The 12,335-nt window shown below is 50.0% G+C and overlaps 2 protein-coding genes across 3 annotated transcripts in view; both read right to left on the minus strand.

Moving 5' to 3' along the window:
* Positions 1-12,335, minus strand: part of LOC138801502 (programmed cell death 1 ligand 1-like) — a 144,809-nt gene that overhangs the window by 71,504 nt on the left and 60,970 nt on the right. The window lies entirely within an intron of this gene.
* Positions 1-12,335, minus strand: part of LOC138801499 (uncharacterized) — a 49,595-nt gene that overhangs the window by 24,158 nt on the left and 13,102 nt on the right. For both annotated transcript variants that reach the window (XM_069984402.1, XM_069984400.1), the window contains exon 2: positions 9,053-9,382. In XM_069984402.1, the coding sequence (XP_069840503.1) occupies positions 9,053-9,382 (330 nt within the window). The remainder of the gene's footprint in view (positions 1-9,052; positions 9,383-12,335) is intronic.

The raw sequence follows: 12,335 nt of genomic DNA on the forward strand, positions 1-12,335 counted from the left end.
TTGGTGCAGGTACAGGTGGAAGATCACGCCCAGTGTCTGGTTGTAGAGCTGGAGTTGTTGGAGGCACAATTGGAAGTGGAGGGGCCACTGGAATGTGCACAGGGACCGCTGGATAGCCTACGGCCATGAGGAACGGTTCAACTTGGAACATTTCTTCCAGAGAGAGAGGTTTAGCTGGAGCTGCTGGGGGAGCCGGAGGCGTGGATGCAGGTACCGGACACGGTGCTGTAAGGCCCTGTAGGTCCTCCTTAGTGCAACGTTTTATCCTATTCCGATGCACCGTCTGTGGGGCTAGCCCAGGCTTTTTGACTTCATACACATCAGTCTCTGGGTAAGGGATAGAGGAGATGACATAGGGCTCAGGCTCCCAAAGGCTTTCAAGTTTGTGAGAGCGATGATATTTCTTTAGCCAAACTTTATCCCCCACTTGTAGTGGTGTGGCATTCGCCCTCAGGTTGTAGGCATCCTCTTGGCGCTGCTGAGCCTCCCCCATCCTCCGGTCAACAATTTCCCGGGCATCCTGGATTCTCCTCTGATGTTCCCGAACCCAGTCCGTTTCAGGTAGGGGGTTGAAGGTGTCAGGAGCTTGGACTCCAAGAGCACGGTCCTGAGGAAGTTGGCCTTGGCGGCCGAACATCAGGTAGAACGGGGAGTAGCCAGTGGAACAATGAGTGGTATTGTTATAGATCTCCACTAGTTCATCCAACAAGTGGGGCCACTCTACTCTCTTGGTCACTGAAGCCGTTCGGAGCATGTTGATAAAGACCTGGTTAACTTTTTCACACAGACCATTCCCTTGAGGGTGATAGGCCGTGGTGCGGAGCTTCTTACATTCATGGTAGGCACACAGCTCCTGGAAAAGTTGCGACTCGAAGGCCGGACCCCGGTCCGTTAGCAGAGACTCTGGGCACCCATAGTGCTTTACATACTCCTTGTAAAAAGTAAGAGCAGTGGTCTTGGCGGTCAAGTCCCTGACAGGTACCACGACTACCCACTTGGAGTAGTGGTCAACCATGGTAAGGGCGTAGGTATACCCGCATCTTGTAGGGGCTAGCTTCACATGGTCCAGGGCGACTAGCTGATTCGGCCGGTGGGAGGTGATTGGATGCAAAGGGGCCCGGACTTCTCTTCCCCCAGCTTTGGAGATATTACAGGCAGGGCACTCAGCACACCAGTTCTCGATGTCAGCCCTCATCCCGATCCAGTAGAACCGCTGTCGGATAGTGGCCTCCGTCTTGTGTACCCCGAAATGACCGGACCGGTCATGGTAGGCATCTAGCACCATCTTAGCGTCTCGTCGGGGAATGAGGATCTGGTGGCACCTCTCCCCAGAGACCGGATCAAGAGAGTTCCGCAGGATCAGTCCCTTCTGTAAGAAGAGCCTCTTTCTTTGCCTCCAGAGTCGCCTTAGCTCGACATCAGGATAGGGCCTCTTTATCCGCATGGGGACCCGACCAGTAGAGAGGTAGTCATAGATCTCCCCCAGGACACGGGACTCTTCCTGGATGGTCTGCCACCTGGCCAAGTCTTGCGGGGCCCTAGGTGGAGGCGAAGGCGTTTCAGGCTCGGCTACATCAATAGCACTCTGGGTAGCGAACCTTTGATAGAAGGGAGGCATTTCTACGTCTTCCCAATCGCTGTCCTCTGGGGCCTCTTCGCCCTTGGATAGTCGGGACAGAAGGTCTGCATTGACGTTAGCCTTGCCACTGCGGTACTTAATTTCAAACTGGAAATTGGCCAGTCGAGAAGCCCACCGCTGCTCCAGGGCGCCCAGCCGAGCAGTGTTGAGATGCGCCAACGGGTTGTTATCCGTATAGATGGTAACAGGGGTGGCAGCCAGGTAGTCCTTGAACTTTTCAGTGACGGCCCACACTAGGGCTAGTAACTCCAACTTGAAGGAGCTATAATTGTTATCGTTCTTTTCAGCACCCCGAAGACTCCGGCTGGCATAAGCTACGACTCTCTCTTGGCCATCTTGAACCTGGGACAGCACAGCTCCCAGGCCTTGGAAGCTGGCGTCTGTGTAGAGCCGGAAAGGAAGGTTATAGTCCGGGTAGGCCAGGATAGGAGGCGTGGTCAACAGGCGTTTCAGGGTTTGAAAAGCAACCTCCTGCCGTTCGGACCACTCGACGGGGAGTCGTCGGTTGTAGCTTTCTCGAGGGCAACCCCGGAGTAACTCATTGAGGGGCTCGGCCACTTGGGCAAAGTGGGGAATGAAGCGGCGGTAATAGCCGGCAAATCCCAGAAAGCTTCTCACCTCCTTGACGGTCTTAGGGGTATCCCAGTGTTCCACAGCCGAGATCTTCTCTGGATCGGGTCGTATCCCCTCAGCACTCACAACGTGCCCCAGATAATTCACTTGGGGTTTGAGAAGGTGGCACTTGGAAGGCTTGATTTTCAGGCCGTGATCGATTAGGACCTGGAACACTTCAGCCAGATGATGGACGTGATCTTCGTAGGTACGTGAATAGACAATCACATCATCCAGGTAGAGCAGGACACTCTGAAAGTTGAGATGGCCGAGACACCTTTCCATCAACCGCTGGAAGGTAGCGGGGCGTTGCACAGACCGAAGGGCATGCTGGTGAATTCGAATAGTCCCATGGGGGTGGTGAAGGCCGTCTTCTCACGGTCTTCGGGTGCCATGGGCACCTGCCAGTACCCACTGGTGAGGTCCAAGGTGGAGAAGTAGGCGGCTGACCCCAAAGCAGCAATAGACTCTTCGATCCGGGGCAAAGGATAGGCATCCTTGTGGGTGATTGTGTTTATCTTCCTATAATCCACGCAGAACCGGATGTTACCGTCTTTCTTCCTCACGAGGACGATAGGGGCAGCCCACGGACTCTGACTCTCTTGGATAACGTTAGAGTCTTTCATCTCCTTGAGCAGTTTCTTGACCTGCTGATAGCTGGCAGGAGGGATTGGCCGATGTTTCTCTTTGATAGGCAGATGGTCCCCAGTGTTGATCCGATGCTGGACCAGGTTGGTCTTCCCGAAATCGAGGGAGTGTTTGCTGAAGGCCTCGTGATACCTTTTGGCCACCTTGAGGATGCCGTGGAGGTATTCAAGTGGGGTATTGGCATCGCCAATATGGAGTTCATCCCACCAAGGGGCGAGAGCCCTGTTTGAGTCCCTTTGAGTGCCACGGATGGAACTCTGATAGGCGATGGTCTCCTCACAGATGATGTCTTCAGGATCGAGTTGGTATAACATGGCCACGGTGGTGAACTTGGGTAGGTCAGCTGAGGAGTCTCCAAGGTTCACCAGACGGACAGGGACCTGACCATTGGAGACGGTCACCAGGCTCCTAGCGGCCCTGACAAGAGGTTGCCCCTCAATTTCAATAGCATCCAGAAGGGCCACATAATCAGCATTGTTGAGGCCTGGACGGACCCTGCACCAGATGAGGAACTCACTGTTAGCTGGGATGGTGATCGGACGAGCATCTCTAGTGCGGACACGGCAGATTTCTCCTCGAGGATTGGCAAATTTCCGCTGAGCGGCGAGCACCTTTATGGTCTTCTGAACGGCTTGCCTGTACTGAGGAGACATAGCACAAGACATAGAGGCATTCAAGGCATCCAACACTTCAGTGAATACATGGCGGATAATATTCATGCCTAATACCACGGTCCCACTATCTCCCTGAGCCTCAGTAACAATGATACCCTGACGCGCTAGCTCCCGCTTCCCTATGCAGATAGTGGGTTCCCAGTAACCTAGTTGCACAATAGGACGACCATTACTAGCAATAAGTTTCAGACGGTATTTCTCAACTGGACCTAGGGTTCTCAGATCCCAATGTTCTTCAAACACATGCCTCGGGATAGTGGTAACCTGGGAACCTGTATCTACCAGAGCCTCCAGGGGGACTCCGTCCACCCAGAGAGTCACATGCGGGCATTGTGAGAGGAACCTTGAGAACCACTGTGCTTCCTGCGGGCCTGGATCTCGACCTCCTGGGTGTTGGCCCTCGGACCCAGGGGTAGCCCGTTTAACTGATAGCACTGAGAGCGATAGTGTCCATGTCGCCTACAGTGGCGGCAATAGGGGCGCTCAGGGGATCTAAGTCTCGGTGGAGGAGGCCGATCGGGAACTGAATACTCAGGGCAGGGGTCCTGTGGTGGTGGAGGTGTTGGATAGGCCCCTTGTAGCCCCCTTAGGGCTTGGCAGAGAGAGTCAACCACTTGCATAAGGAGAGCAGGGATCGCTGGTGAATTAGCCGGGATAGACTGTTGGGCAGCTTGTATGGCGGAAACTGGTGGAACCATAGTGGGCACTGGAGGTGGGGGTATAGGTCCCACCGGATCCGGGCAATCCGAATCTGGAGTACAGCCGGCACAGGGATTGTCAATGCCAACCACCCTCAGAGCCAGAGTCTTGAAGTCCAGGAAAGGCATTGTAGGGTTTTGGGCAGCTAGCATACGCAGTTGGCTCTGGATGAGTCTAGAGTCCACCCCCTCTATGAAGCGGTCAGTGATCATACTCTCCACAGCTGAGGGGTCTATGGTATCAACCTGTCTCAGGGCCCGGTAGGCAGATTGGAGTGCTAGTGCATAGTCTCTGAGGGTCTCACCTGGCCTTTGTCGTCGGTCATAAAACTTAAGGCGGACCTCCGTGGGTGACTGTACCTCAAATTCTTTACTCAGCCGGGTCAGGATCTGTTGTACATTAGCTTTCTCCGTAGCTGGCCATGACCGCACCTCCTCGGCAGCGGGACCCTCAAGTTGTCCTAGCAGCAACTGCACCTGCTGAGTGGGAGAGAGTGAGACAAGTTCAAGGGTGCGGGAAATTTTTTCCTTGAAATCAGCCAACGTGTGGGGTTCTCCTTTATAACTGGGAAGATTGTTGGGCCCAATGAAGAATGGGACCGCTGCGGTAGCCATAGCAACGGGAGCCGCGGGAAGCCTTCTTCGGGCCGTCGGCGAACTGTCGGACCCGTCAGAGTCACTGTGATGGCCGGTGGACATGACGAGGGGTTCTGGTGTAAGGCGCCTGGAAGAAAGTAGGAGCGAGGAGAGCTTGCGGGAACAGCAGGCACCGATAGGCAGGGCGTCCGGGACCGGAGAGGAATAGGGCGGAAGTCAGCATCAACACTTCCGGCGGTCCGGGCACAATCTCCTTCCCTCCTGCCACAGAGGCTTGGATACTGCAGGGCCGGGGCGGAGCGCGCGCGCGCGCGAAGACAGTGCGTCACCGGCTGACTTGACCCCTTAGCAGGCCGCAGCGCGGCAATAGCAAAGCCTCTGGGGGGATTAGCAGTACAGTTCTGGGGGTACTGACAGTTGGCACCACACAGTCTGTATCCTGTTCGTGACGCCAAAAATGCGATGCCCTGGCCCCTGGGGGCCACTTCCGCAGTGCTGGTGTTATGAGCGGGCAATGACCGGGGCAGCTGCAGGGGTTATACTTGTCACGGTATAGGCCTGAGGGCGGCACAGCTGTGGGGCCGGTCTGTGGAATCTGCGGGTGATGATGGGCATGCGATTCTTCGCTGCACTTAGTCAGGGCACCAGTTAGTGGACACCAATGCCAGGGTTCAGTAACAGCGGTTTTATTATAGATGAGGTAACTAGTAGCAACAGTTCTGTCCGGATGCAACCGGGTATATAGCAGGCTTTGACAAATAAGGCAGGAGTGGTGCTGCATAGGCTGTGAGAATACGTGCCGGATGATGGGAGTAGGAGTATGAGAGAAATAGCGTTGCTGGGTGGATTAGCTTGAGAATAATACTTGCTGTGAATCCTTGCAGCGATGAGGAGAAATAACGGAATGACACCCAGATGAGAGAGAAGAATCCGGTCACTTGAGCAGGCAGAAACAGCCGAAGACTTGAATATAGCAGCAGACTTAGTCACTCTTCTGTGGGAGAGGATAGAACCACACAACCTCCTTGCTTGGAAGCCGGGGCTCAACTCCTCTGTCAGCAGGAAGTGGGAGGTCACATGGTTGCTCCTGGCCAGAGCTAGTCGGCCATTGGAGGAACCATGGTTACAGGTCACGTGATCAACAGCCTTGCATACCACTGTACACTGTAATAATACACAGGAATACATGACAATACACATGAAAATGCACAATACCAGAGAATACTAGGGGAAAACCAGCAGCAGTTGCAGTGCAAACACTTACCAGAACAGGCATTGACACAGAAATAGAAATGGCCATAATAGGAGTAGTAGTCTGCATGTTCTGGGACACTGCATATTGAATTAGAGAGAGGAGGGGGGTGAACTCTAAGGGGATACAGCTGTATTCAAAACAAGTCTGGGCGTCCTAGGGGACATCTCTTGGCAGGACGTCAGACGAAATGATTGTCGAGCCTGTGATATTTTAGGAGGTCCTCAAGAAGGAAGTAAGATTTCACCAACCAAGGGAAATGGGTTGATATGATGTAAGTTATGGCATTTTGTATTAATAATTGTGGTATTATTTAGAAAATGAATAAAGAATAAAGTATATATAAAAAAAAAAAGTATGAATGTCCACCATTGCTGTTATAAGGCGTCAAAGTGAGTGGTCGGGCACCGGTGGACTCTGAGTCACTTCTATTCAAAATGTGGGCTGGGGGGCTTTTTGTAATATAGTCCTAATCATTTAGTAGACATGTTTTTTATGTTACTGATAATTCCATCGCATTTATTAAAAAGTCAAGAATCTGATTAACCTCGAACTTGGAAGAGAGGATAACATCACCTCGAACTTGGAAGAGAGGATAACGCACCATTAGGCTATGTTCACACTATGTATATGTCCGGCCGCATATTTTCGTGGCCGGACATATACGTGTTAAACTCCGGCCTGGGATCTACGCTAGTTGCGGCCGGCTACGTATGGACCGCGAACTTACGCCCGTAGTGTACTTACGCTTCCCGAGCGCCCTACGTAGCGATCTGACAGCGGTCTTTTACTTGGAAATCGTCGTCTAGCCCCGGACACCCCACAGAACCTTTTGGATCGGCAAAAAAAAAGTGGAAAAATGAAGAAATCACCACTATGTATGGGACCGCATGTTACGCTACGGGCGTAAGTTACGGCATTTTCATCCACAAACAATGGTCTGGCTCATTTATTATGGCGCCGCGTACGATCCTGGAGTAAGTTCGTATGTAGTGTGAATTGTGCAGCCGTACATCGTATACTTTCCATTGTACGCAAACTACGTAAATCTCCGGCCGCTTATTCACGGAATGCGCTACGTTCAGAGACTTACGTAGTGTGAACATAGCCTGAACTTGGAAGAGAGGATAACATCACCTCGAACTTGGAAGAGAGGATAACGTCTGGTGGTCTGGAAGTCTTGAAAGTTCTGGACAATCTGTTCAAAACCAGGGGCCACAGCAGAGAAGTATTGAAGATGTTCAGGATTCAGAGACTAGATGGAAGCTAAAGACTGTAGGTTGCGTAGTTGATGTGTTTAGGACCTCGAAGGAACAATGAAGTGAGGTGCCAGCTTAAGGGATGCTCCACTTAACCAGATATCCTTGGTTTAAAGCCAGATTCTGTCTCCAGGAGAAGTGATAGGATATAAGTATCAAGAGAAATACTCATCAGGGACATAGTGTGGTGTCCCAAAGTTAAAGGGGTTATCCAGCGCTACAAAAACATGGCCACTTTGCCCCCTCTCTTGTCTCCAGTTCAGGTGTGGTTTGCAATTAAGCTCCATTGGAACTGAGTTTGAAACTCCACCCAATCTAGAGACAAGAAAGGGGGACAAGTGGCCATGAATTTGTAGCACTGGATAACCCCTTTAAGTGCTTGAGGCACCGGTCAGAAAGTTATCCCTTCAGTGGTAATGAAGTTGTATTCTCTAGTTTTACCACAAAATGGTTGTGTTATGTTCAGATTCTATTATATGTTGCCCAGCTGTAGTCACTAGAGAGTTACTGTTTTTGTACCACATGGTCTGTGCCAGCCAATGAGAGATGCTTTTCTTTTTCTATCTATCCCTGCACTCCATACATACACAACACAACCCCTAGGAGACAGTCCAGTGTTGTCTAGTTGTGGTAGTGCACACATGTATGGAGAATGCACAGACTTTCTTTTCTAAAGCTATCACTAGATGCAGTGCTAAACAGCTAAATAGGACAAGTCAGAGATCACCCCAGCCCACGCAGAGAACCTCTCTTAAAAGAGCAGGGCGGTATCCTAGACAGAGGAACTGACCTGGATAGAGCAAAGCAGCCGTAGCCAAGTCCTACATACTCTATCTCACAGCGCAGGTGAAACTGGAACACGCTCGGACACTTAGCTATACTCAGGTAACCAAGACTGGGGCTTGTGTCACCCTCGTAGGACGGGTAACTCGACACTGCAGGGCAGAAGGTGGTTATAGCAAAATTCAGGTCAAAACACGGGCACAAGTATTATTCTCTTCTCAAGTATCTTTTAAGTATTTCTTCTCACAAGTTCCGGCAGAGCACATTACTAAACTGGGTTGGGGCTCTCCCGACAAACTCCTCTCCACTCTTCTTAACTCTTCTACTCTACTCAGCACCCAACTGAACCAGAACTCTTGTATTCTACCTGAGCACTTTAGCAACTCTCAGCACAGATTCAGTGAGCTCAAGTCTGCATCTCAGAAATCACTTGTTAAACCACTATCTGCATTGTCAGAGAATTTTCAGTAAAGATCACCTTGTTTGTTCTACTGGGACTCAGTGATCATTGCACCAGCACCTATACACACAGGCTACACCATCCTTGGGTCATTTTCCGCTTTCTGTGGGTGGCGGTACCGACAGTCCGGGTGGGTCATCTTCCCACTCTGGACCACCGTGATAGGAGCCCAAGAGACCCATCACAGCCTGGCAGGTCACTGACCATTGGGGATCAATATAGTCAGCCACTAAAAGCAGGTATATTATGACACCTGTGTACTGAGTTAGCACTGGCGACTACGGCTACATCCTCACTGGCTGAGCTACTGTATATTCCAACCACCGACATAACATCATCCCAGCGGTTGGGCACTGAAAGGTGTGACCAACACACATAGTACATTAGATTCTGGGATACGTAACAAAACCTAGGAAATTGACAGACTTACCTCCAACGTCCAGCCGGATCTCCTTCTCCTTGGTCTCGGATCTGTAGGTCACTGAACACTTGTACATTCCCCCATCAGGTATCTGTATATTAGTAATAGTCAGGTCACCAGTCCCGGCTCCTAATTCTTCTGTGCTCAGGGAATATCTAGGAGACGTCGTCCTCACAGATTTATCATAGCTCAGGATTTCCTTATCTTGGTGGAACCAAACTATTGTGATATGTTCCGGATCTACAGGAGGATTGTCCACTGTGACCAGGCAAGGAACCCGAGCGTCAGACCCCAGCCTGGCTGTATGTACAGATGGTCCCGTCAGCTGTAATGTGGATGCTGTGGAGAGTAACATAAATAAATTCATTATAGCCTTGGCTTTTTTATTCTCCCACCACCCCCTGACGATAATGAATTTTTGCAACAACGGACGTGATTTATACAAACCATACGTTGTCTGTGAATGAATGGAGTCTCCGCTAGAGAGCATACACATAGTATACGCTCCGGATGAAATTTCATCCAGCCGCACGAGAAACTGCCGCAGAGAACCTGTCAGTTCACACAATGAAGTGTGCGGCTCCGGCCGCACGCTCCATTGTGTGAAGCGGTGAATTCGGATGTGGGCGCACACAGGTGCGTCTGTATCCAAATTCAGCAGAAATGAAGATGATCCAGAAATGAAGATCATCCTTTAAACAATTTAGTACAGGAGGTATGAACATCACCCAGTGATTGTATGATGGGACTTTTCAGTAGGAGTTGCCCTTATTTAGCCTTTGCTACAGCCGGAGCTCTTCATAGCATTCGGGTAGTATTCATAAGGATCACAATGAGGTGGAGATAGACGTGTAGTTAGTGAAATGTGTTAGTGAAATTTAGCGGGTAACGCCCTCTATGTAAAGCAAAGGGAGTGTGACAAAGGGGGTGTGACCCCTGAATAGAGATGATCAAACACTGGAAAATCTTAGGTTCTATCAAACTCAAACCTTGCCGAACCTTCCGCATTTGATTCCCGGTTCGTGGGGAAGGAGGAGACAGCTGGGTACCGCCTGGATTCAGCCTATTCTCCAGGCTAAATACCGGAATTCCAGGTAGTACTCTGGCTGTCTCCTCCTTCCCCACAGACCAGGAAGGCATCGGGAATCAAATGCGGAAGGTTTGACAAGGTTCGAGTTTGATAGAACCTAAGATTTTCCAATGTTCGATCATCTCTATTCCTGAAATGTTGCTAACATAACATGGAGATGACACGACTATCTCCACCTCGTTGTGAACCGTGGAAATACCATCCGAAAGCCATAAAGAGCTCCGGCTGGAGCGAAGGCTAAATAAGGACTATTCCCACTGAAAAGTCTCATCACAAAAACACTGGGTGATGTTCATATCTCTTGTACTAAATTGTTTTAAGGACAAAGGAAGAATTATTATTTTCTGAAACATGTTGAAGTTTTGGTCTCCTGCGGCCTCCGTACTGTCTGTATCATGACATAGCATTGTAGGCAGTGGTAGTTGGTGGTGCCATCTGGAGCCTTCCCACACTTAGTACTCCTCACCATTACTACCAGGATTGCACATTTTCCAGCTATTCCTGCATGAACATTTCTTGACCCTACTCAGCCTGAGAAGTACATTTACCTACTGAACAGAACTGAGGACTTTGTGTACACGTCTTCCGATGCAGACCATCGCCAATCATCCTGGGGTTTCCAACATCACTCCAAGGCACCCAGGTATTACTGACTTTTGTCCCTATACACTGAAGAGGGTGAGGGTGAACTCCATGTGACATAGGTAGAGGGATCGGCAGTGTTTTTTGCATTGTGCCCAGTCTTGATATAAGATTGGAATTGTATCCCACAGTTTACTGGCCAGGTTTGGACGAATGCTGGATTGTGTGGTGGGCCAAGCTAGAATTGATGTCTCCAGATGTATTTCCCCCAATCAGACAGCTCCCTGAGAGATATTTATGGTGAGGGAGTGCAGGTTTGGGGCAGATTAGTCCAGTATCATAACCAAGAGAGGGTGGCCCTAGTTAAGTACCTTGCCGGGGCCTGGGTTGGAGGCCAGAACCCATCTGTGGGCCTATGTTGTTCCTTACTATATTTTCTCAACAAGAGTTACAAAACTAGCCATGCTGGGCTAGCAACAGCTGTGGTGAGGCTGCTGTGGATAAGGAGTAAATACCGATCCACGCTGGGGGGCTATTTTCTTCTTCTATTTCAAACCTCCTGATAACTGAGACAGAAGTCAGTTAGAATTAAGATAAGAGCACTTAAAGCAGAGAACTCTGCTGCAAATGTGCTAGTTTTCCTTAGGGGTCTCCCTGATGGCTTGCTTTACCCACTAGGGGCCTATGTTTCTGGCTCTGTGTCACCAAGTGCCCACAGACAGCAATAGGCAGATCTTTAAGTCTAATCACCACTCACACCAGTTGAGCAGAGTCCCCTGCATCTGAGAACGCGAGTGTTAGGACCGGGACAGAGAGACACAAGGACAGGTGAGCCCTGAAGCTGGCACCCGCCCCACTATCCCTACCTGCTTGCCTCAGATGCTCTAATATAGCAAACGGACAACTGGACGGCAGTCCCTGATCTTACTACAGTGAATACACGAAACAAAACAAGACAATACACAACACAATAAAGGGAAGTCAGAAGTCCGAGTCAAAACCAGGTGAGCAACAAAGTACCAAATCGTGTCCAAAAGAATAGTCAAGTAGTCAAAGCTGAAGTCAGGTAACCAGGATATAATGCAGGGAATGCTAGATCAAGTAACACCAGGCAAGCCAGGGACTTTCACAGGCGAAGCATAGTAGACTGGGGAGGATACTTATAGGTCCCAGACTCAAGATTACTGACAGCTCATTGGTAGAGTCCTAACAGCGAGTGTCTGGAAATTTTCCTCTAAGGCAGCCCTCTGTTTAATGTAAGTCGTCCATTTAATTTTAAGTCATGTATCTTCAAGTATTCCAAGACTATAAGGGTACTCTAAAGTATTCCCCTGTGTACCTGCTAGGAAGCACTTATATATTACCTATATCAAAGAAAATGTTGAGTCTGAAGTGTCTAAAGTAAACCTACACCCACTGTTAGTGGACATGTATCTTGGACCCGGGGAGGACATGTACCTCTCAGGCCCTGTGACAAGAGCTGAAGAGACCATCTTCCCTTACTAACACCACCTGGCTGCCCTGGGTTACTGCAATATTAATACAGGTGATAAACCAAGCACGAACTTCATCAGCTTGAGACAAGATCATGCTTGGCCAAAACGCGTCCTTACTGTAACA

This window comes from Dendropsophus ebraccatus, chromosome 9, assembly GCF_027789765.1.
Source record: "Dendropsophus ebraccatus isolate aDenEbr1 chromosome 9, aDenEbr1.pat, whole genome shotgun sequence".
NCBI classification, from domain to species: Eukaryota; Metazoa; Chordata; class Amphibia; order Anura; family Hylidae; genus Dendropsophus; species Dendropsophus ebraccatus.